At 46.8% G+C, this 26,047-nt stretch overlaps 1 protein-coding gene across 2 annotated transcripts in view; it reads left to right on the top strand.

Moving 5' to 3' along the window:
• The window catches only part of Plxna2 (plexin A2), a 190,122-nt gene that overhangs the window by 154,176 nt on the left and 9,899 nt on the right, over positions 1-26,047 (top strand). For both annotated transcript variants that reach the window (XM_005082844.4, XM_040739013.1), the window contains exons 13-26: positions 4,318-4,469; positions 10,601-10,718; positions 12,612-12,748; positions 13,512-13,679; positions 13,904-13,997; positions 17,865-18,104; positions 18,545-18,688; positions 18,986-19,220; positions 20,911-21,053; positions 21,508-21,776; positions 23,639-23,705; positions 23,913-24,059; positions 24,656-24,815; positions 25,164-25,267. In XM_005082844.4, the coding sequence (XP_005082901.1) occupies positions 4,318-4,469; positions 10,601-10,718; positions 12,612-12,748; positions 13,512-13,679; positions 13,904-13,997; positions 17,865-18,104; positions 18,545-18,688; positions 18,986-19,220; positions 20,911-21,053; positions 21,508-21,776; positions 23,639-23,705; positions 23,913-24,059; positions 24,656-24,815; positions 25,164-25,267 (2,178 nt within the window). The remainder of the gene's footprint in view (positions 1-4,317; positions 4,470-10,600; positions 10,719-12,611; positions 12,749-13,511; positions 13,680-13,903; positions 13,998-17,864; positions 18,105-18,544; positions 18,689-18,985; positions 19,221-20,910; positions 21,054-21,507; positions 21,777-23,638; positions 23,706-23,912; positions 24,060-24,655; positions 24,816-25,163; positions 25,268-26,047) is intronic.

Genomic DNA, 26,047 nt, shown 5'->3' with positions numbered 1-26,047 from the left:
ATATGTAAACCTGGCAACCAATAGCATCAAGGCTTTATGAAGTGATGTTCTGAGCATCCTGAAATTTCATGCTACCTCTAAGAAAAACTCTAAGGACAGAGTCTCATTGGGGAGGACACTGGGAACTCACCAGATGCCTAATTTGAAATGTTGTCATGGAGGGGTATTATTCTTTCTTTCTCTGAACACCAAATCTTCCATCCAAGCTTTCTTCCTGCACCCTGCACAGTTGGTTCTGGGGAGGAGTGAGGATGTGCATATATATATGACACATGGAGGGAATCTGATAGACAGGCTTCTATAGGATGCTTTCCTCTTTTGCTTTAAGCACAGACTGCCAATCTGACCCTCTCTGACTTTTGAGCTTAGGCAAAGCTAAACGCATTGAAAGGCATAGAGAGTTTTTAAAGAGAGAGAGAGAAAGAGAGAGAGAGAGAGAGTATGTGTGTGTGTGTGTGTGTGTGTGTGTGTGTGTGTGTGTGTGTGTGTATGTGTATGTGCGCGCGCACGCGAGGGCGCATATGCATTCGTGCAGGAACCTGCACAGGCCGTAGGAGGATTCAGTCCCCTGAGCTAGAGTTAAGTTACAGGAGGTTGTATGCCACCCACTGTGGGTAATGGGAATCAAACTTTGGCCTCTGCAAGAGCAACAAATGCTGAGATCAGCTGAGCCATCTGTCTAGCCCTGGCAAGGTTTTTAAAGGGCATCTAGTATAGGAACCACTCCTCTCTGGTAGGACACAGAGGGAATATTATAGAATAGAAGATACAGCTAAAGGAATGAAGGAAACCAGAACCTAGGGGAACTTTGCCTCGGTAATGATCACAATCACTGAGCCAAGTGGCTAGAACCCACAGTAGCTGTGAGACTTATATGGAGGAGCATGGAGACCCTTTGGGTCAGAGTAAGTGAAATGACGAAGCCTGGTTAGCATCTATTCACCCATGGGAGTGAGAGCTAAAAGGACCTAGACCTTATTAATTATACATGACAGATGAAGGAAAAGTAACTAGTGAAGACACTTGCAAAATTTCTGGCCAGGAGCACAGTGATCCCATTTACCTTGAAAGAAACTCTGGAAGGATAATTAGGCCTTGGTAGAAGGAAGAAAAATTAAGAGTTCATTTTTAGGAGTCATGAAACTTGGGGCATCTGGCGGACCTGAAGGTAGAAGCAGAGCTGTCCTGTAGCAATTGGATATGTGGCTATGAAGCTCAGGAGCAACGTGTGAACTGACAGCAAAGATTTGGAAGTCATCAGTAATGGGGGCCTTGGGAACCCTCCTGAAAATCAGATAACTCATCTATACTTTGGAAATTCAGACATTTCCAGATAAGTTTTGTTTTAATCAAAACTGTAATCTATGCATTTCTTTAAGCCCAAAGCTGGGTACTGCTTTGCTATTCTTTACTCTGAACTACTGGGCAACCTCTTCCAAGTGATGACAATATAAGAGGTAGTCTATAAAAAAGGACTCTCCTGAGGACTCAGCTTTCCCAGCACTTTCCGAACCTGAGGATCTAGGAAGGTTCCAGTTTGCACACCAGCAGCTGATAGCTGGGCTCGCATACATCTTTGACATATGCCTTCATGCCAGGACTATAACACTTGCTCATAATTTACTCAAGTCTTCTCTGAGCTGATTTACACTTCTGAGCAGCTCTTTGCTAACAGACTGACCCCACAGCCCAGTGCCTGTAACCTGTGTCTAACTGACCCTCCATGTTGGAAGCAACTGCTGTCGTGACTGAACAACAGGAGAGCTGCACTGTGAAACCTTCCGGAGGCAGAGTGTACATGTGCTACCTGCAAGACCAGAATATTTTTAGATTTCCAGAAAGATTTCATTTTACAGTTTTTTTTCCTGAAAGGTTGTAATTAGCTGCAGTGAGCAAAAGAATTTTTAAAAAATAAATGTGGGAGGAAAGGAACCAAGAAAAGGAACCAACCAGCACAATGCTGTCCAACCCATTGAGTAGGTGAATTCCTGCTGTGCTGGGGTTGGGGACGAGGTAGGTGGAACACCGGGAAACCCAGTCCAAATGCATCCAACAGAACCAGGAGCTAAAAGCACAATCTTGCCTACTGATGCTCTTCTGCAAAGGGAGAAGCAGCTCCTTCCCCCCACTTCTCATGACAAAGGTCTAGCTCCCGAAGCAGGATCCCTGGCCTCTGAAAACATGTGCCAGGGCCAAGCAGACTATCCAGAGCAGTCTTCTTGGACATTTTAGTTTCTGAGGACAAAAGAGCCGCAGTCTTCCTACTCCTTCCTCCTTCCATCTCCCCCAACACATGGGTGTGCCCGTGAGTTTCCTTGGTGATTTTCTCCCTCAATCTAGTCCATATGTTTAGTTTTATTTTTAAGGAGGATTATTTTATTCCAAGAAAAGGTAATCAGAGTCACAGACAAGGTAACCCGAGGGAAACTAGTCCCCAGAATAGTGTTTTCAGGTCCTCGAAGGCAAGATTCAGGAAGCAGCATTGAAGGCCCATAGAAATGGAAGGGGAGTCGGCAGACTCAATAATCCTAGCTTGGCAACTACCACACTAAGATGAAGTCTGATCGGCATACCACCAGTAATGAGGTAGGGAGAGCTAATCCCACACACACTCCATCTCTTCCTTGCTGGCTAGGCCATGGAGGTCCATGCCTGAGAGGATGGCAGGACTCAGAGTATCTCTGTCACCAGAGGAGGAGTGCCCTTTCCACCTAGACTCACCCATACTGACTGCTGCTCCAGTCCTAACAGGAGTCAATTATGCTAGATGGTTCTATTTCAGCTTGATATAAGCTAAAGTAATCTGAGAAGAGGAAGCCTCAATTGAGAAAATGTTCCCATAAGATCAGGTTGTAGGCAAGCCTACAAGGCATTTTCTTAACTAGTGATTGATTAAGGAGGCCCCAGCACATTATGGCTAGTGGTCCTAGGTTCTTTTTTTTTTTTTTTAAAGCAGGCTAAGCAAACCATGAGGAACAAGCCAGTAAGCAGCACCCCTCCTTAGCCTCTGCATCAGCACCTGTCTCCAAGTTGCTGCCCTGTTTGAGTTCCTACCCTCACTGCTTTGATGACTCGGAATTGTGATCAAAATAAACCCTTTCCTCCCCAGCTTGCTTTCGGTCATGGTGTTTCATCACAGCAGTAGAAATCCCAAATAAGACAACCAGAATGTACAGTCTTAAGGAGGAACCTGTTCAGTGTCCAAGAACACAAAGGTCTCTGCCCAGAGGCACCATCCTGGGATCATAGTGGACTCTTGGTCTCAAGTCTTGCCTTTTTTATAATGCCTTGGAAACAGCTACCTTTTTAGTGCTGTGTACAAATTGCCTGAGAATTTTGGATCCATCCCTAACATCTCTAGCTCTTGTTCTTCTCTCTATAAAACGAAATCTTAGAATAAAACGCCCCGAGACACTCCCACATCTACCCCTACATTGGCAATTATGAATTCCTCTGTTCCTTGGAACTGAGTTCACTCAGTATCAAGATTAGCTAATTACTTCATACTTTAGTTAACTTCAGATTCCAAAGCATGAACGTGTTCGGTTGATTTACTAGATTCCAGGGCAGTTTGTACTTTGACATTCTGTAAAATCTAAAGTAACTTCTTGGCTCTAATATGTGTTGTGAGAAACAGTGGTAAGCACGACTCTGTTATACTCTCCTCAGCCACATCCAATCATCACCTGCTCAGAGTGCCCACTGCTTTCCCTGCATCTGTCTGACCCCAGACTAGAATTATTTATGGGTCTATGGGTCTTTGTTATCACTTCCTTCCTGACTTTAAGTTCCTTGAGGGCAAATCTGCAGTGTATTCGCCATTGTATCCTACAGGGTCCAGCGCAGAAGTAGCGGTAGCAACACTGTCATAGGTGCAAAGCCTCCTAGAACACACAGAGCTTCACGAACTAACTCTGTTTGGGTTTTCCATGCTCACCAAAGCTTGGTAGACCTGATGATATTCTCTTCACAGAAAACGACCTGGAGTCCACAGAGATTAAGTAACTTGATCACAGTCAGCTGGTGAATCAGAGATGTACATAAATCTGTGATGTTCTTATGAGAGTTCAGAATTCTTTCTAATAAGTTTTTTTTTAATGGATGGACGAATGGGTGCATGGATGGGTGAATGATCCAAGGAAGTAGTGTAATATAGAAGATAACAGTATTCTGTACACGCTGAAAAGAATAGAAGACACTCATATTCTAGGAGTTTCATCATAGTTCCTAAGCACCAAGCTCTTGGGGAGGGAAAGGAACCTTGTTCTATTCTTGTGAATAACTCCATCAGTGGCTAACCCCACCTCCCTCCTACAGATTTTGACAGTGTCAGGACCACCTGAAGGAGGGACTCGTGTGACCATCCATGGAGTGAACCTGGGCTTGGACTTCTCTGAGATCGCTCACCATGTGCAGGTGGCTGGAGTGCCCTGCACACCCCTTCCAGGGGAATACATCATCGCTGAGCAGTGAGTCCACCCTGCTGGCCTTTGTCTGTGTGAGCTTCAGGGTGGAGAGTCTCTGGGCTTCCTTCTCAGGGGCTTTCCCAAGCATCTTTCATGGCGCTTCATCCTGTGGGAAACCCCCAAGAGGCCTTACCAGGGTCGTTCTGCCCTCAGAGGGCCTTGTTACAGTTACTTCCCTGTTCCTAGTCTCCTTAGGCATCAGGGTACCAGGTGCCCATGATGCCCCTTATTTAGTCTTTGCCTGCCTGCTGGCATGAATGTTGAAAGCCTCTCTGGGACCTCTTGGCCCCTCCTACTGGCCCCCATTGTAATGCATCCTACTGGGTAGGCCGTGGGTAACAATTTGTTTCATGCATGGGGCTCTGACAGCAGCTTAATCTGAACAGGGCCTCCACTGGAGCAGATTCATTTATTTCACTAAGGGAAATGTCAGCTGGAAATTAGAAAATAGGCATGTAGTGGCGGGCAGGCAGGCAGGCGAGCTCAGGAGTGACATATGTTTCAATGTGGGGTGTTCTCTAGACAGTGGTAACTACAGTCTGTGAGTTGGTGGGCAGGAAGTAGGCCAGAAGCTGGGGATGAAAGAGAAAGAGGAACAGCAGGAGGGAGTCACCAGATCATTCTTCATGGTTTGTCATGTGACACTGGGTCAAGATCTCCTTCGCCCACTAAGTATGCAACTCTGTGTGTGTTGGAAGCTGATGAGAGCTTGACTTGAACTCAGACTTTTCTCTCTTGCCCTGTTCCTTTGCAGCCACAGGCTTCTCCCAGAGCCAGTCCTCAATGGCAGTCATTAAAATGGCATCACATATTATTTTAGCAATTTTTAGTTTATAGAACACTTTCCCATTCACTATCTCTTTTTAAGATTATTCTAACCTCTGGCAAATAAATATTGTAAAAGCTGGCAAGAGCAAAAGTTGGGGAAACATGAAATGATTTTTCTCCAGTCATTTGAGAAGTAAACACCATGACAGAATCCAACCCTAAATCTCCTAACTCCTAGTTCAGGCCTGTTTCACTGACACAGCAGCCATGGGCCACGACGCCTCCTGGGCAAGAGAGGTCTGGATGCTCCATGACTCATCCACAACCCATGACTCTGAACCTTAAACAGCCTTGAGTCTAGCATAACTCAGAGAAGAGACAGTGGCAGAAGGTAAATTCCCAGACTCTTGGGGCTGTGTCAGAGCCACTGACCACAGGTGAGGAGGCAATAAAGCTGGTCCTGATACCTCCATTCTCCAGGTCCTGTTTTCATTGACAGCCTTACCTCATAAGGAATGAGCTTTGAGGGGGTGGTGGCTAGGTCTACAGAAAGGGAATCATGAAAGCACAAGTGTTTCTGTAGAACCACATTAGAAGGTAAACACTTTGGGAGCCAGGACCACCTACAGGAAGCCTCATGGTCACAGGATCTGGAGTTCAGTGCCCTGTCAAGGTGCACCAGTCACTTGGACACGCAGACCCCAAATCCACCTATATCTCAAGAACCTGCCATGGTCCCACTTGGGGTTCTTGTGGGAAGACTCGGACTTTAGGGCAAGGAGTGTGAACTGCGTGCGAGGCAGTTGGACCCAAAACTTGCCTGATGCGTGAATTAAACTCTTTTAACACTAGCTCCTCTGCTAACCAGCCCTGAGACATCAGCGAGCCATTTAGTCTTTGACCTTCATCTAATGGACTGCAAGAAATTTTAGTTCTGTTTATGAAGTCAAGTATACTTCTTTACCCAGAGCTGTGGGGAAAAGAGTATACAGATGAACTGAAAGTGTGGTTGTTAAAAAGACTTTGGGGAGGCAGTCATTCCAGGCACGTTGAGGACAATGGTGGCCCTTGGAAGTTGCCCCTTTCCTTGCTTCAGGCACAGGATAGGCATGAAGCAGTGAACAACACCCAACCACCCCAAGCCTCATTGGTTGCAGCCTGGTTTCCAGCTGTGCCAGGCTCATTACAACTCCTAAGGTTTCAGAGTGCCTTAACATTATTAGGCCTCCCTCCTGGGCAGTGAGCAGCAGGTGCGATCGTTACAGATGTCTGCAAGAGATGAATTTGGCTAACTGGGCTCAGTACAGAATCCTGGGCAGAAGCAGGATTAGCGGGCACGGTAATGAGTCACCATATGCTTGTGTCTGCCATCTATCATTCCACAATTAGGTTAATATTGGTTTAAAGGCCCTGATTAGTCCTGCAGTCAACACCCCACATGTCTGTGGAGGGCAAGATGATTTAGCCACAGGACATTTTCTGGGCAGAGGAATACAGGTCCAAATTTCAATTCCCCATCTCCCGAGGGGATGCTTGCTCTCTCTCATCTGCTCTATCTGTGAACTCAAACACAGCTGGATGGGTGCTGGATCTCTGTTCTCCCCATTCAGGAAGTGAGCCACCAGTTATGCATGTCTGTGGGAGATGGTGTGGTATGGGGATAATAGGAAAACTGAGCTGGTGCCAGGAACCTAGGGGGCAAACTACAGTTCAACTGATGATGAACCAAATAGCACTGGGCAAGTTACTTTGTCCCCTGATCCTCAGTTGGTCCATCTGTAAACTAGGAACACCTGATGTGTAAAAGTCTCCCCAAATGGTCCTCAGGAGGGTAGAGCAATCTGACCCATAGAATCTACAAACCCCCACCAACTAAAAAGCTTACCGGTGGCATTAATGTGACTCCAGAAGCCCTCTGTCAATTGATAGTCAAGTCTTCAAATGGAAACTGGACAGTTGTTTGGTCCAACTCACTTTATAAGGGTAAAATTTTATCATTGCTAGTCATCGCCTCCTAATAATACATAGGGAGCCTGGGAGCCACCAGGAACACTGAAGACATGTAAATTGGGTAGCCTCCCAGAAATTAAACCAGAAAATACAAATGAGACTGGGGGGAGAAAGTGATATATAGCCTGCTGCTTGTGGTGGTTTGCAGCCAAGAAGAAGAGATATCAACTAACTCTCAGAGCCTTAGGAAATGAGTGGGGTTGTCTCCTATATTTGCCAAAATCTTCTGTCACTACCACAATGCCTGTGCTGCCCCTCCCTTAAAGTATTCCGAGCGTTCTACTAAATCCAACATCTGAGACAAGTGTAATGACACATGCCTATAGTTCCAGCTCCTCAGGAGGCTGAAGCAGGAGTGCTGCTTAAACCCAGAAATTTGACCCCACTCTGGAAAATGCAGTGTGACTTTACCATAGATAGATAGATAGATAGATAGATAGATAGATAGATAGATAGATAGATAGATAGATAGATAATAAACAAATAAGCCAATGTCCACGAAATGGAGTGATCAAAGGTACAAACTTGAGGTTGGGGCTCATCTATCCTTCAGTCGGGGCTCATCTCTGAGTCTTGGTTGTCTGTAAGTCTGAAATAATAAGACCCTTTCTGGAGCGGAGGATTGACGTGGCATGACATCCCATCTTGTGGGCTGCCTGTGCTGTCAGCAGCTGTAGCTCTTGTCGTTAAGTTATATGTGCTACTGTGGCAAATTTCTTATTCTTCCACAGAGCCCTCTCACTTGCAGCACCCCCACTTCTTCCATAACTCATCTCCCTGAGCTAAGACAGGTGTCCTATGAACACTCAGGCCCTCTCCATCCTGACTTGTGGGGCTCACAAGTGAAAGGGGAGCAGAGGGAGACAGTTCCATCCCCACCCACAGTGCTGCTTGATTTCCAGAAAACTCCAGTCTAACCTCTCAGACGTGGCCGTCCAGGCCCTTGTTCATAGCCTGCTGCTGACACCAGCCCTCTCCCTTATTCACACTCCAGGTGAGACAGAGCTCAACTGCTAAATGAGGACACCATGCCTCAGGCCCATTCAAGCATGGCGTTCAGACACTTGGGTTGGTCCCATCTCCTTCTAGCACTCTTTTCCCAGATGCTCCATATATAAAGCTTAGCTTTTGCAACATGAACCCCAAGCAAGAAAGTGTTCAGAACCTAGAAAGACATTCCTAAACCCAACCCATTCCTAAGCCCTCCATGGATAGTTGAACAGGCCAGACTAGACCTTCTCCTATCTGAAAACAGACCCAAGAACAAGAGTCTTGCCTGTAACCTTCATATGTCCTCCAATTTCCTTTTCCCACAACTTCAAGCCTACAATAATTTCTTCCTCCCCTACCTGTGATAGATCTCTCCCACAGAGTGTACACAGGCCATGAATGAGAGAAGAGTCAGCCCTTAATTAGAAGAAATGGAGAGGCTAGTCTGCTTCCCAGTCCCCACACTCACTGCCCTCAAGAATTAGCTGACTCTTCAGAGTTCTTTTAGGGGTCAAAAGGTGGGCTGTAGAAAGTCAGGGACCCCAAAGCAAAAGCAAGGTCCAGCGCCAAAAAACAATATTTGAGTGGTTACTCCAAGAAAGTAGTAGCATGAAAATAGCAAACACAGCACCTTAGATTAAGCTTCTCAGATGCTTCCTAGTGAGGTTTAAGGACGGCATGCCAAACACTAATTGATCATTACTGCCATGCTTATGTGTGTTCATAATGAGTTTATTATTCACAAAGTAGAGGGAGAGCTTCTTCCATGAAGTGCTTTCTTGCTGCATCTTATATGCTAAATGTAATAATACAGTTATTGTATGTTAAGTAAATGTTTACCAGGAGTCAAAATGCTTATTGAGGATTAACTGCTATGAAAGAGGTGTGTGTGTGTGTATGTGTGTGTGTGTCTGTGTCTGTGTCTGTGTGTCTGTGTGTCTGTGTGGTGTGTGTGGTGTGTGTGGTGTATATGTGTCTGTGGGTGTGGTGTGTGTGTTTGTGTTGTGTGGTGTGTGTGTATGTGTGGTGTGTGTTTGTGTGTGTGTGGTGTATGTGTGTGATATGTGTCCTGTGGGTGTGTGGTATGTATGTGGTGTGTGTTTGTGTGTGTGTGGTGTATGTGTGTGGTATGTGTCCTGTGGGTGTGTGGTATGTATGTGGTGTGTGTGTGTGTGATGTGTGTCTATGTGTGTGATATCTGTTTTATGCAAGTTTTATTACATTGAAATGAAATCTGTTTAGTTACCCTGTTTCTTAGAGAAACTATTCAGATAAGCACTGCTCTGTTAACACACAGGTCTTCCTACTGTGCCAGGATAATACATGAGATTAGTGGGGAAGGGTTTGCTTTCCTGACTTCCCACTAAGCAAGCTTAGCATGGACATTGCTCTTGCAACCTGAAATGGTGTCAGGAGACAAAAAGAGGCTTTCCTTTCTCCTTTCCTGGCCCCCTATTTGCTGAGATCAGTAGGACCCTCTCCTACCAAACCCAGGCCCAGTATTCCAGGGCAAGCACCCCACAAAGTCTGATTTCCCCAATCCTATCCATCACCTACAACCCACCTTTTCTGTAAGGCATTGTGACTTAAGGGACCTGTGTTTAAATGTCCTTCTGTGTCTCGGGAGCCAGGGAAATCACCAGGGGGTATTGATCTGGCCTGCAGACAAAGTACAGAGCATCTTCCTCCAGCCGGCCTGCCAGTGTGAAATGTGACTTCTAACCAAGGCCATGTCACCCACTGAGTATGCTCAGCCTTGATTAAGTGTCACTTGGCACCTAATGAACTCAGCCACCACCACCTTTTTGTCCACTTCCATGGGCCTGCACTTCTGCCATTGTACTGGAAGATGCTGTTTCCATGCCCACACTATCTCACCAGATTATCTAGCCCCTTTGAAGGTTCACTGCAGGAAAGAGACTACAGCTGAATCAGACAGTGTGACAAGTAATCACTCACCTGTGCTCTTAGGGAGAGCTGTTATGTTGGCTTGCTGCATAGCAGAAAATGCCAACTAAGTACTGCCCCTCAATCACTGTTGGACAGCTACTTATTCCACCAATCCTAGAAACAACCCATGGTGAGACACTGCACTAGGTGCTCACAGGAATGGTAGCAGAATTAGGCCACATGGTATATCAGTTTTAGACATAAGGGCATCTAACCTCTCATTGTGTAGATGAGGCAAAGCCCAGGTAGTCAGCACTATGCCCATGGTCACATGGATACTAAACTGAAACATGGGCCAGCACTACAGCATGGCAATGATCACTGCTTTGACAAGGGTCACTCACTGACAGCTGAGCAAATGAGCAGAGATGGCAGCCTTGTCAAGCCTCTCACTGGAAGGTTTTCTGTCTTCTCAGGATCGTCTGTGAGATGGGCCATGCCCCCATGGGGACCACATCTGGGCCTGTACGCCTGTGCATTGGGGAATGCAACGAAGAGTTCATGACAAATTCCCACCAGCAATATACTTTTGTGGTAAGTACTGGGCCCAGGGCTGGACACATAGCCAGCAAGGACACATATTTGTTCCAGACTTCTAGGAAAATATCACATGCCCCTCCCAGCCAAGCAGATCATGGCCACCAGTAAAGAGAATTTCTGGCCTCCCTGCTTAGAAGCCTGTCTTTCTGGGGTTAAAAATAGTCACATGACTTAAAACACATGAAAAACCAGAGACTTAGTTCTAAATAAGGCAGAAACAACTTAAGCCTTTCTTAATGGATTGCAGATGGAAGACTGGACTCCATTTTGTTCCTGCACTGTGACATTGTGGTCTAATTCCAGCCTAATGAGGACACACTAATTAAGTAATTTATATTTATCCATATGCTTTGGTTTTTGATGAGACATTTTAAGGGAAGAATTAAAAGTCACTGTAATCTGGCAGAGATATACCTCTATGTACAAGACCAGGAGCGGGAACAATACAAGCTGACAGTTGTGTGTGTGTCAGTATGGTTACACATACATGTATGCACACTCCTAAAGACATTTCATCATGCTCAGACAACAAGCAGTTTTGGTACCAAGACCTTCTGTGAGGCTGGCACTAAAACCATGCCAAATCAGTAAATTGCTTCTGAGGCCCAATAGTCTACCTAGGCTCAATTCATCCTGAATCAATACATTGCATTGGGGCTATTATGTTCTTTTTCAAAAAAGCATACCTACCTCTCCACATTGAGTACTTCATTAAAAAGTGCTAACAACAGTGGATGGGGTCAAATCAGCCTTGCTAAGAGTCTTGAAAAATCATTAAGTCACAAAACTCTTTTCTCCCAAAAGCATTTCACTACTTTATCCAGAGCTCCCAGGCCTATGTTCTCACTTTGGCATTGTGTCCTTTTTCTTGGTACTTTTCTCTCTCAGATTGGCCTGCCTGCAGCCACTATACCTCATTTCCTCTCTAGGGGACATGGGAAGCAAATGGAACCGATAAGATAGGGAGAGAGTTGCAAATATCAGAGCTGGGAAGGGCCCTAGACCCTTCATATACTCCTCAATGGACAAGGGAACAAACTGAAATTCATAATAATCCCATGGTCCACCTCAGGGCCACAGACAGCAAGGAGCTGATACAGGTTAGAACCCACTCACTAAGTTAAATGTGCTTCCCAAGCTATGTGGGGTTGTCACATGTCTTTGATCCCAGCACTCAGGAGGTGAAGACAGGAGGGTCTCAGTCAAACTCAAGGCCAACCTGGGATGTCCTGAGACTATCTAACAAGACAACAAAAATTAAAACCACTTTCCATACTACTGCCCACTGGGCAGAAACAATCCTTTCTGATTTAGGTCAACTCTTTGGTGTGTCACAAACAGGAGATTTCTTTTAAGCCTTAGCTTAATGGACAATTTAGTGAGTGGGCTGACATGTGATATTCTTATCCACCAGCAAGGGTCAGAATTACCGTGTTTAACATTTACTGATTGCACCAGGAGTCCTCAGTGCTTAGGGCAGGACAAGAGGACATATATGGACCATTCATAGAGGCTACAGTCTATCAGCTGCCCAACTTAAGCAAGAACATTTACTCAGCCCTATTGATTTTGTGCCAAAAAAATCAGGACAGGCTCTATATTAAGTAGCATTTTCAAATTGTTTTCAATTTTCAAACTAATTGATAGATTAGTCAGTGTCATGTCAGCTTCCCTTTCAGTGTTATGAGTACAAGACTCCCCAGGGAGTTAATTAATCCCAATGTATGACTGCCCTTCACCTTCCCTGGACAGAGCCTCCAGACAGAGCAGCGATGTTTGGAACTACAAAGAGCAGGAAAAGCACCTTAGCTCCCAGCGTGATTATCGCTCTTACTGTTAGGTCTAGCTGTGGACCTAAGCTATGAATGTTTCCCTTTCTTCTCAAAGAACCCTTCTGTGCTGTCACTCAGCCCCATCCGGGGACCAGAGTCGGGAGGTACCATGGTGACCATCACAGGCCATTACCTTGGTTCTGGGAGCAGCGTGGCAGTATATTTGGGCAATCAGACCTGCGAGTTCTATGGGTAAGGTAAACATGAAGAATGACATGTTATTGTTGCCTTGGCATGCCTATTACCTCCTTGTCATTGGTCCTTTCCTTGTCCCAAACATACCAGCCATTGTTAGACATGTATGCCACTTATCAGTTTATGTCACATAGATCAAATGAGTTGGTGACATCTAAAGGGAATTGGAGGGAAGGGTTATCAGAACAGATGAGGAAAGATTCCACTCTCTTGACAAGCTGAGTTTCACTGTAGGGACTTGAGACTTGTGGAGGTCACATGGTCTCAGCAAGTTAAGCACAAATTTGTCCTCAAGGTGATCTCCTGAGCATTAAAACAAACAAATCTAGTATTGTCAGCCATACCCATGAACCCTGAGGATGCAGACTCCAGGAGAATGGAACCCATGGGTGATGTCCCAGTTTGCCCATTGTTGCCCACCTGACAGTTTTTGACTGTAAACTATGCAAGAACAAGCCCTATGTATTTATCACAACAGAAGACAGGTATTATGTGAATATGTATTGACAATCTGATTAGAGTCAGATTCTAGAAAAATTCAGAAAAAGGAGTTCTCCAAAATCCTGTAGAACCCACCCTTCCTAACCCTGCTAAGGTAAAAGGAAGGTGCTGATGGACACTGGAGAAGAGTATGTCTGTAGCACAGAAAATAAGAAAACAGCCAAATGTGTCATGGACCACACATGGGATAAGGAGCATGCCTTTCAAGATAGTTCATGCCCATCTCTTCTGTCTTAACCCTTTTCTGTTTCTCCATCAGGAGGTCAATGAATGAGATTGTATGTGTTTCACCCCCATCATCCAATGGTCTGGGACCAGTCCCTGTCTCCGTGAATGTCGACAGAGCCCGGATAGATAGCAGTCTGCAGTTTGAGTACATAGATGACCCTCGGGTTCAACGCATTGAGCCAGAGTGGAGCATTACTAGGTGAGTAAGATTGGTGAAATACATCTGGAGGGATAAGAGGTTTGCAGGACACATCATCTGGAAGACAGTGCGGTTGGTTGAGTACATCTATCTGGAGAGAAGTGAGATTAACAGGATTCACCTAGAGGGAGATAAGGGTGGCTCATATTGGGTGTCCCAATGGTTGAAGGTCACTGTACCAAGTTTAAGGGGTTTTACCTAATCTAGCTTCTGCTTGTTCCCAGTGGCCACACACCCTTAACTATCACAGGCTTCAACTTGGATGTCATTCAGGAGCCCAGGATCCGAGTCAAGTTTAATGGCAAAGAATCTGTCAATGTGAGTAAACTTTGGTCTTCCCTTCCCTGGCCTCAGCAATCATGACTCTCTGCCCACATCTTACAAGGCCAGGAGTTAGGGATAAGGCATATGGATACCTGATCACTAGACAGGGAACTTGACCGAAGATCTGACTCTGTTGTCATGGTTCCAAACAACTGAGCCTCCCAGAAACTAATGTGATAGCAGTATAATTTCTGAAGATGATATAGCAAGGTTATAAAAATGCTGGCTGCTGAGTTTGATAGAACACAAAAGGGTAATGCTCGCTTTGGTGAAGATGTTTAATTAAAGGCTAAAGGAAAAACAGTGTAGGAGATGGACCAAAGTTCTTCCTCCACATTTAGGAATTTCCACATTGGAAGCAAGACTCTGTCATTTATGAGCTATATGGCTCTGATCAAGTCCTCTAACTTCTGAGACCCTGTGCTCCCCACAGGTGAACAGCTGACAGGCTTGCTTTGCAGTTTAAGACCAGACCAACCATGGGCTTAATGTTTGTTCTTAATGTCAGCTACTGCAAACAGAGAATTCTGACCTGCTGGCAAGCTGATCACAGCTTCTTCACTCCTCAGCATAGCTGACCATCACATTCTTTTTAGCTATGGATTTTTTTAAAGTTCTCTTTTTCTGATGAGAGCAGAATGTCTGATAAGTTATTGAAAAGTTTTCAGTCTGTTCCTGCAGCACAGTCTTACTCTTTTCGGCAATCCTTTTCTGAACATCATTGTACTCATAATTATAGTACAGAAAGTTGCTGTGATGAACATTATTATCACTGTGAATCACTACCATTACTCTGTGACCTTTGAGATACTGGTGAAGCTGAGATGGACATGCAAAATGTTAAATGGTGTCTCTCCTCTTATCCCTGACATGTGTCCAGCCTGCTGAATCTTGCTTGGAAAACAGAGGTGCCCAAAATAGCACAATGCTAGGCTAGACCAAGATCAACAGGCCCCACACCCTCCTTGCACAGCAGAGATACTAAGGCCATATGGGTAGATGACTTGTCCCCAGTCACAAGGTGATTTCAGGCAGGTTCATGCTACATTTCAGTTACCCAGAGTTTTCATAACTTGACCATCTGAGATGTTCATGGGCCTGACTTCCTACCATACTAGAGATGTTCAGCACTTTTGACTAGGTAAACACAAGCTCCCTACATCGAGTATAGAATTTGAATCATGGGAAGAACTGGACCCTGCCTACCTGCTGACAGCTCAGTCTTCTCTGAGCTCCCAGTCACTGCTGTTCTGTCAAGTTTCTGGGGCCTGGGGTGCTAGGAATGGGAACCTTGAACTTACACCCTGGATAAATAAACCATCTCTTCTCAAAAAGTTAAACACAGGTTTTAAAACACAGATGTTACTATCATTCCAACGTGACTAACCAGAGTGCAACTCACAAATCAATTCTTCAGAAAAGGGAGCCCCATGGAAGGCAGAAACCTGTGAAAACTGGCTCCTTCAGGCAGAGGCAGAAGAAAAAGCTGGCTCCACAGGGCCAAAGGATTGATTTGTGTGTGTTTCAGTTGCTGCTAAGGCATGAGGGGCTGTTTCTGGCTGCCTGGTACAGAAACCCCTTGGCATGTTTAGGGCATGGGGTTAGTGTGACATGAGGTGGTTTGGGCTAGGGCTGGCTCTGTCATTGGCTTCTACATGAAAGGGATGCTGACTGGTAGCAAGGCATTTGATGTCTCAAGGAACTGGCCAAGCTAGGGAGGGAGGGGTCTCTCTCCAGCTAGCAGGATCAATATGACAATGCACAAGTGTAAATAAAATGAGGTGTAAATACAGTAGAGAGAGAATGCCCTGATATTGGCGTGATGCCCAAAAGCTACAGCTTTTACCCTCAAACAGAAAATGCAGGGCAAGAGCTTCCTTCTTACCCCACATGCTGCAAAAGCCACAGGCCAGGTGAGGTCCCTTCTCCCCTCCCTTTGGACTCATCTATATCTTAAGGACTATCCCCTCACTGCCACCATCGCTACAGAGTTTCCATGGTGATCTGCCTGGAAGTATCCAGGCCAGCAGGCCTGGATTGAAGGCATGGGGGCAGGAGGCAGTGTCCCCACAGTGCTGCGCTATGCATCTGTTTACGTGATAGAGAAAGGAAACACTCTGCCCTTTTGGTTCACTTTGACCCCAGCTGAGCCTCACCCAGTCTAGGGTTATCCTTTTCCTTGTGTTCCACGCTCCCAGTAGATGATGAGGAAGGCTGACACAGAACCCTCAAAATGCACAGGGATTTTGACAAACAAGAGTGTGATGCAAAAGGGCAGGCAACACACAGAGGCCTCTTGTTTAGAACTGAATTTCTTATTCACATAGGAGCCTCATTTGTGTCTGGGGAAACTGGGATGGTAAGGAGGAAGATGCCACAGCAATGGAGAATCACCCTGAGCTGAAGGTCTTCCCTGCAGAACTAGGAATTCAGTTCTAACTCAGCTGTACTCACTTAACAGCACCTGTTGCCTTTCCTGTGCCTCAGTATCCCCAGCTGCACTATGGCATGGACATTAGGTTGGAAAGGGGCTGCTGAAGTGTACAATGAAAAGGACAAGAATAGAAACGGGCCCCTGGCAGAGCAGAAGGGCCCCCGGGGAAGCTGTTTTGTGAGGGGCAGTTAAGGTTTAGACTTGAACTTCTGACATCACATCTACTTTTCTGTGCTAGTCAACTGTTTCACACAGGGACCTGTTTCTGGCCATAAAGCCTGACCGTGTATATGTTGACCACACACACACACACACACACACACACACACACACACACACACACACACACCTGCGAGGCATGATGTACTAGAGTTGTTTTTTTTTAAGGTGTCCTAGGCTGTTCCTGTGACAGCCCAGCTCCCATGGTGAAACTGAGATAACTGTGATACAGAGTAAAAGTTGGAGGGCAAGATGGAATCTGCTTTGTTTCCTAAGCTTCTTCCACGGGTCTGTTAGTGGCTTCTTTGGTTTGGCTGCTGTCTTAGCCTCAGAACCAACCACTGCCGGAGAGAGTAACTGACAGTACTGGGCATCGGCCAGGCCAGTAGAATTCGATAGCAGACCAGAGAGGTCTATCAAGAGACAAGGGATCACGTGAACTCAGTGTCACCTCTAGGTTCTACCCCAGTGCAGATGGAGGAGTGCATGGCTAGAGAAAAGGAAGAAACGACTGAGAGGCAGGATCCTGTTTACCTATCACTTTGATCTGAAACATTAGCCCAACACTATGCAAGAAGCAAAATGCTCATCTTACCATTTCCTACTCCACACCACACACTACACCACACACACACACACACACACACACACACACACACTCACTCACTCACTCACTCCCTCACTGCAACTGTCCTTTTCTTCAAACATTCTTACATCCTCAACCCCAGATCTTTTCATTGCTATCCTCTCCACCTGAAACTGCCCGTCTCTGGCCGAAGTAAGCCTCCCATTCTTCAGATGAAAGCATTCCCTACTTCTGAGGGAAATCCTTCACGAATGTTGCTTCAGGCCACGCCGTGCAAACTCACAGACTTCCAGAGCATCTGGTCCTTCCCATTCGTGCATTTCACAGTCTTCTGCCCTGTGCTGCCTCAGGCTCTCTGTGGACTAGCTTATAATGCTTGTTTAATTAATCCAGAGCTGCCCCTGGAGACTACTTCATTCTGTGCACCAGACTCTTGGCCCAGTGTCTGCCAGAAAACAGGTGCTCACGGCAGTGTTAATGAATAAATGAGTGGGGTTAAAGGCATCACCACCACAGTGGTCTGGAAGGACTCACATGTAGTGAAGGAAGTCAAGCAAGCAGAGGGTAAGAGGAGATGATAGACTCACCTTCACCCACCAGAACTCTGCTTTCTGCCTCCTAGGTGTGTACGGTGGTAAACACAACCACCCTCACCTGTCTGGCACCTTCTCTGACCAGTGACTACCGTCCAGGCCTGGACACTGTGGAACGGCCGGATGAGTTTGGATTTCTCTTTAACAATGTCCAATCCTTACTCATCTATAATGACACCAAGTTCATTTACTACCCCAACCCGACTTTTGAACTGCTCAGCCCCACTGGGATCTTGGATCAGAAGCCAGGTTCACCCATCATCCTGAAGGTAGGAAACACCAATGGAGAGGAGGGGCCTGGATAGTGGGGAGAGAGTGCTGTAGGCCCTTCCCTCTTTAGGAGGCCAAATCTCCAGGTGGTAGCATCCAGTTTTGTTGCACCGCACCTGCCTTTAAATCCCATGTGTCCTCCTCCCATCTTTATTCGTCCAGAGTTTTGTTTCTCCTCTTCCTTTCCTCCTTCCCCAAACATCCCCCCATTGCATTTTTCACTTTCCTTTGATTTTGTTCTGTTTGTTTGTTTGTTTTGTTTTGTCTTTTGGTCTCCTTGAATCTGTGGCTGGTGGAAGTCTCCTTTAAAACCCTGACCCGGAGGCATTTATTGGTTTTTGCATTGCTGCCCCACCCTGTCTCCTGTATATCTCTTTAAGTAGGCAATTAATTTCTGCTTGCATATGCCAATTCTCATTAAGACACCTGTTCTCTACAGGGCAAAAATCTCTGCCCTCCTGCCGCTGGAGGGGCCAAACTCAACTACACAGTAATGATTGGAGAGACACCTTGTGCAGTCACTGTATCTGAGACACAGCTGCTCTGTGAACCTCCCAACCTCACCGGGCAACACAAGGTCATGGTGAGTGAACCGGCTTCTATCTCCTTCCTCTGCCCAGCCTTAACATATAAGCATAAAGAAAGATTCCATTTCATCTCTTTACCTGACTCATGCCCTCATATTTCCTCATCTCCATGTCCTACACCAAAATAGATAGCAGTTGGGAACACATAAATAGGAAGGCAGATTCCAAAGTAGAAATTGCATAGTATCCAAATATGAACTGCACTGTTACATTGTAACACTGTAGAACATGACAGCATGCCAGGGCTCTACACCTGTGTGCACTGTATGTGTGTCTGTGTGTGCAATGCACAGGTTCACGTGGGCGGAATGGTGTTCTCACCTGGCTCGGTGAGTGTCATCTCCGACAGCTTGCTGACCCTGCCAGCCATCATCAGCATCGCAGCTGGGGGAAGCCTCCTCCTTATCATCGTCATCATTGTCCTCATCGCTTATAAGCGCAAGTCTAGGGAAAATGACCTCACACTCAAGCGGCTCCAAATGCAGATGGACAACCTGGAGTCCAGGGTGGCACTGGAGTGCAAGGAAGGTGAGTGCAGGCGCATCCTCACTTCCTAGAACCTTCCTTCTTTGCTAATCTCTATACCCTCCTGTCTTTCTATCCTTTTCCCCACAAGCCTTTACCCTCTGTTCTTTCCCAGTAGCTTCCCCTGTCCCTGGGGTTAGAGCAGACCTAGGGGGAGACTCGTGAGTGAGGAAACAGGTCCATTGGCATTGTTCACTGCCCCTGTTCTACCCACAATTTGGCTAGCGCCTCCCCCTCACTACTGTTCCATTACAGTCAAGTTTGCCAGCCTTACTGTCTCAGAGAAGATTCTTTAATTGCCAGTGTCTATCCCTTTGCTAATATTCACAGAGGTACCTTTGCACTATATGGAAGCCACAGCATGGAAAGTAGGAGAGCCCCGCCTCTGTCCTGGCCCATCATCTCCTAGGATTTGTTTTCTATCACTCTTGTAGGCTAAATGCTCCAAAGGCCATGCTTGCTGGCAGCCTGGGGTATGGATGTGTGTAGGAGTGGAGATTGTGTTTTCTCTCATCTCCCACGCAGACATATCCACAGGGTGACAAGTATACCTGGCATTCTCTCGGGCTGAGGACCTGGCAGGCTGTCTGGGTAAACATCTCAATTAGGAATCAAAACATTTTTTTCTTTTGTTGCAAGTGGCTTTTCACAAGCAAGCAACAATGATTATGCTGGACAATGATTATACTGGAAGCGATGGATCATAACCCTCCCACCTTCCTCACAGCATAGCAAAAAGCCTGAAGAATTGCCCCTGACCTGGGAAGCCAGGGAGATGCTTGGGAGCGCTTCACTCCCTAGACTCACCTGTGGGCTGAGCGTCTGACAGCCAAGGCTCTTCAGGGTTTGCACTTCTCAGTTCATCTTCTTGCTGGGGAAAAGGGATCAGTTTGCTTATTCTGACCTTTACTGAGCTCCAGCAGTTCTCCTCTTGCCTCTGACACCTACAAATGCTCTCTCCTCGGCATTTTAGCCACCTCTACAAAGTTAGAAGTCAAAAAAAGTTACAGATAAGCATAGAAGATGTGAAAACTGCCAGTCGCCTCATCACAGTACATCACCCAGACTCCATGTACTATAACAAGTCCCGGAGGTCATCGCCTAGTAAAAGCAAAAAGGGAGGCCTGGGAAATAGCTCAGTCACATGCATGAGTGAGCTGACAATGATGTCCGTATCCCACATAAAAAATCTGCCAGGCGTGTGGCATGTGCTTATAACTCTAGCTCAGAAAGCAGAAACGGGAGGGTCTCCGGCTAATGAAAGCCTTGTCTCCAAGGAGGTAGGGGGTGTCTCTGAAGATGTCACATATCTGTTCACCTGCATACATACGCACACATTTTTAACAGTTATTTTGTCTCAGCTTGGAAACTTTCTTGTAAGATTTGTCAGTCCTGTTGCTAGTAGGCCTGTGCTGAGGCTTTGTACAGTGGTTAAAGTGTGTAGCCAAGTAAAGACGGAGATCCAGAGTCCTCAGGTCCCCTTAAAGCATACTCCGCAACTCCCAAGATCTCTTCCAGGTTCACCATGCCTTTGGGAGAGCCTTAAAATCCTATAGTAAACAACCTAGAGCAATAGCCTAGGACTCCTTTCTTCTCACACCCCTCTAACCCACTGCCTCTGTGCTCCAGTTTCCCTCCTCCTCTCCCCTGGCCTGAGCACCTTCTGAGTTTCCATCTTCACTCACTCTCACAGCTTTTGCGGAGCTGCAGACAGACATCAATGAGCTAACCAGTGACCTGGACCGATCAGGAATCCCTTACCTGGACTATCGCACCTATGCCATGCGAGTTCTGTTTCCAGGCATCGAGGACCACCCTGTTCTGCGGGAGCTGGAGGTACTGCCTGCCTTCTAGTGATGCAGGCAAGGGGTTCCCAGGAAATCCGACGGGCCGGAGTAGGGTTATGAGGGAAAAGGGATAGTAGTTTTTAACAGTATCACAGAGGTAAGGATGACCAGAAAGGGTCTCATTGTTTGCCATTTTCTGATTAATGGCCAAATCAATTAAAATTTTGCCTAATTCTAGCATGGATTTAAGAAGGCTTTAAAAATGATTCTGAGCTTGTTTGTACATTTGTTGGTTTATTTACTCAAGAGAATGAATCGAGGCAGAGGAAACTGAAGTGAAATTAATAAGCAGGGGAAGTCAGAGTTGGGGGATAATATGACTGCAGAAGAGGGTCTATAAGCAGGCATCATCACTATCAAGTCTTAAGGGCCTGGGTGGACATCCAGAATCTGTACCCTGAAGGTCCTGCCTATAACTGCCTTTCCCCTGCTGCATGCCCCAGGTACAGGGAAATGGACAGCAGCATGTGGAGAAAGCCCTGAAACTCTTCGCCCAGCTAATCAACAACAAGGTGTTCCTGCTGACCTTCATCCGCACACTGGAACTGCAGCGCAGCTTCTCCATGCGTGATCGCGGCAATGTGGCCTCTCTCATCATGACAGGCCTTCAGGGCCGCCTGGAGTATGCCACAGATGTCCTCAAGCAGCTACTGTCTGACCTCATCGACAAGAACCTGGAGAACAAGAACCACCCCAAGCTTCTTCTCCGCAGGTCTGACCCGCAGCAGGGGAAAGGCAGTTATAGGCAGGACATCTTGTCAGATAAGCCCTGGATATCCTCACCCCCAGAAATGGCTTTCATGTGGGGCTGCTCCTGTCTTCATACCAGCCCAGTATGGAATGTGATCTTCCACTGATCCCGGGAAATCAGGTGGCTTCCAACCCAAGTGCATAGCCCTGTCTGGGACCCAGCATGAACCCTAGTCCTCCTGCTTGTCTCTGTCACCTCATACCAGGGGAGCTGCCTTCTTGTGGTTTGGTTTCCTCATAAACAAGATGAGAGTGATAGCTGTCTGTTAGTCTATGTCCCTCCCACTGCTTCTAGAGCTGTGTGCCCCAGCATGGTAGCCACTATTAACGAAAATGAAATGTATGCTTCAATTTCTCCATCTCACTGGTCACATTCCCAAGTGTCCAGACACTCTGTGTTTGGTGGCCACCATATAGGACAGCACAGGCAAACCGGTGCCCATCATCATACTCCGATCTGATAGACATGCTGGGCTAGAGATTAGGTGCAGATTTGGGTCCCAGCTTCCAGGCTTGGCATTGCTAGCATATACCAACTGCCTTAGTTGCTATGTTTCTAGCAGGGCACAGATTTTCGAGACCCTCTGTCTCCTGCAAGGTCCCTCAGTTGAGATCCTAGGGAGCCAAGCACAAATCTAGGGCTCTGGGCAGCAGGGGTTGAATCTGTCACCTGCACTCAGGCTTTTCCTGTACCTTTGCTAACAGGTCTTAGGTTTTCAGGCCCCACATGGTGTGGCTTTGTTTTATAAGCATTGAGCCCCCATCCTGCCAGTCTGAGCATTGGAAGCTTTCATTAAGAGCTGTTGTATTGAAATTAGAGCTAATCTCAAACACAATGCTGGGAGAGGGTGCTGGGAGGACCCAGGGAGAAAGCTGCAATTTCTCATGCCATTGTCACTCTCTACCGGCCCTGACTGCTGAGCAGTCCTGGCAAATGCCTGGGGTTTACTTCAGCTGGAGGGTATAATTTGCACTGCGTGTGGGGATTTAAAATACCCCTTGGCATCCCCATCACAGTGCTTTGCTTTGTTTCTTCCAAAGGTCCCAGACCTGCAGCCTGGGGTGGGGGAGGGGAAGGAGGTGGTGCTTATAGAAACAGATCCCCCCCTGTTGGCTAAACTCTTAAGCTTTGCTCTCTACCTGCAGGCCTAGAGAGCATAGGAACCACAGTACTAACCATTCATATCTACACAGTGTTTTACTGTGAAGCCAGATGTTATCATTTGCATTTTAAATGTGTTAACCCATTCAAGGCTAGCAATTGAAAGTGTGAATATTATGACTGTGTACATGTAATAGTGGGGGGTAACAACCCAGAGATGCCAAATGATTTGCCCAAGGTTATACAGCCAGTAAATAATATAGTCCAGATTCGAACATGTGGCCACCTGTGAATATTTGGAGAGGCCGGTACCAGGCATGTACCCAGAGTACTTGAATATGCAGAAACCACAGTGGAACAGACTCTTCATCTTCATCGCCGTGAGACCAGACGGAGTAGGGAACTAGTCCTTACAGCCTGTGGGATAAACCTTTGCAACCCACATCAGGTGTCACCACAGAGCCACAAGGATGAAATGTTCTGACATTCTAGAGTCTCTGAAAATCGAATCATGGGCAATGATTCCCCACCACCAGGCAACTTCCCACTAAGTATGGGAAAGAGCTCATTCCTGGCCAGTCCCACTTCCAATTATTGCTGGAGTTTGGTTGGGTTGCCAGGGTCCAGTCTTAGCCCTGTGCCCTCTTACACACAGGACAAGCCTAGATTACTGCTAGACCCCTGTGTAATGAGCGGTCCCCCACCCCCTCTGCCTTCTCCAGGACTGAGTCTGTGGCTGAGAAGATGCTGACCAACTGGTTTGCTTTCCTTCTACACAAGTTCCTGAAGGTAAGAGGGAGGAAGTGAGCAGAGCCAAAGGCAGCCACACACCCTGGTCTTAGAAACAACATGGGGACCTGTCCCTCAGGAACAGGGATTCCTTGGTGTAGCTGCTTTTAAGCAAAACAGGCCGGGGATTCTCTCCCCTGACTGCAAAGGCAGTCAGTTGGGAAGGTTTAGGCAGGGTGTAAACTCCCTACCCTGATATGCCCACAGGAGTGCGCCGGGGAGCCCCTTTTCATGCTGTACTGTGCAATCAAGCAGCAGATGGAGAAAGGCCCCATCGATGCTATCACTGGTGAGGCCCGCTACTCCCTGAGTGAGGACAAACTCATCCGGCAGCAGATCGAGTACAAGACCCTGGTGAGAAAGACAAAAGCCAGTTCCAGCCCCGGTACCACCTGTGACTGTCCCTGCTCTACCTTCTAGCCCGCTGGGTCATCTACCAAAAAGAGACTTAGAGACCAATCTGGGGCAATCCAGAGTGCATATCAACTATTTGAATAGCAAGGCAGACCTTTCCCTCATCGTAACTGGTGAGCCAAAACATCTGCGTGTGCCTCAGTTTACCCTAGATGATATTGAGGGAGAAGAAGTTCACTTGCCATTAGGGACTGCATAATTGGCAAGGAAAGAAAGCAGATGTGCTGGCTTCTAGTGGAAAAGCTTTGAGGGCATGTGAGGACAGCCCTTGATGCCCATGGATGTATCTTGCATCCTAACAAGTGCCTCACGCCAAGATTACCTTCCCTCAACCAGTCTAGGAAGTAGATTCCCGTTTTCTTGAGAAAGGATTAACATCTAGGCTTCAGCTCCACAGTAGATGGCAGGGATGAGAGGAAGGAACCACATCTCAGGGCGGGCAGACAGCCTCATTCTTCTCATAAGGAGAGCAACCTCAGCTTCTTCCCATACTCTTCCTAAGCAAGCCCAACTCATCCTTGATCCCCTACTTGCAGATTCTGAACTGCGTCAACCCTGACAACGAGAACAGCCCAGAGATCCCAGTGAAGGTGTTAAACTGTGACACCATCACTCAAGTCAAGGAGAAGATCCTCGATGCTGTGTATAAGAACGTTCCCTACTCCCAGCGACCGAGGGCTGTGGACATGGACCTGGGTAGGAAGCCTGTTATTGGATTAGGAGGACAAGAGAGGAACATGGCTTCCCAGAGAACTATCAGACTATGAGATGACTAGGGGAAAGGGATATGAAGCTCTGCCTTGCACACAGCCCCCACTAGTCCTGCAGTTGAAAGTCATGGGAAGTACTTTTCTCCTAAGCTTTGCCCACTCAGGTGTGAGTCTCTTACACATCAGCCCTGTCCTGTCCCCCTTTTAGATGTCTCAAAGCTCTACCACTGACAGCAGCCAATAGAGACAAGGTTACTATAGAGGACACACAGGCAGGGTGACCCTGACTGCCCCTGCCTTTCTCACTCCTACCTATACCATCCTTTCTACCCAGAGTGGCGCCAAGGCCGGATTGCCAGAGTGGTGTTGCAGGACGAAGACATTACTACCAAGATAGAGGGTGACTGGAAGCGGCTTAACACACTGATGCATTACCAGGTGAGGGCAGGCCCTCCCTGCGGCCTTCATCCCCAAGAATGCCCTCTTTTCTCTCTGTTAGAAGGCCCCCAAAGCCAACAAGGTACTTTACTCTCTCCATTTTCTACTTCTGTGCGCCTGGAACAGTGATGCTCAGCTTTGACTGCCCATTAGATTAACTGGGGGAGCTTACAGAACGTGGACTCTCAGAACAGATCTAACTGCCTTGGCATTTCTCTCCTGTGTATCTCTACAGCTATAGAAGGGGCAATCTATTGCAAATGTCTGGCTTCTTACTAATGCTGTTGGCTCTCTGACTTGTAGCAGGATAGGGCACAGACTTGTCTTCAGCCCTGAGATCCACAGTATCTGGAAACATTATTTAAGTGTTCTTTCTTTTTACCTGTAAGGGGTACCGCAGCAGGTGTGTAGATTAGATTCAGCATAGAAAATGACAAGGAATGTGTTAATACCGGCAGACATGGAATGAACAATCATACATACTCCAGCAAAAGTAGGGAAGCACCTACTTCACCCTGCTTTCATCCCATGGGAGCCACTCACAGCTTGGGGGTCTTTGTAATATAAAGCATAGGTAGACAGATTGTCATTCAGGAAAAGTACTAAAATGGGAGCCAGAAATGAGACACATTGAGGAAAATTAAGCCGACCAGAGGAAGTACCTCAGGCTATAAGACCCATGGGACTGTTTGATTAATAATATCCTCCTATGTGCCTGGCTTACCAAGAGAGGCCTACAGAGGGGCTGACCATCTAGGCTGAGCCACCATTGACCAGCCA

The sequence above is a fragment of the Mesocricetus auratus genome, unplaced genomic scaffold (assembly GCF_017639785.1).
Source record: "Mesocricetus auratus isolate SY011 unplaced genomic scaffold, BCM_Maur_2.0 Super-Scaffold_100676, whole genome shotgun sequence".
NCBI classification, from domain to species: Eukaryota; Metazoa; Chordata; class Mammalia; order Rodentia; family Cricetidae; genus Mesocricetus; species Mesocricetus auratus.
Note: the sequence above shows the minus strand (reverse complement) of the source record. Positions and strands in the feature narration are given on the sequence as shown.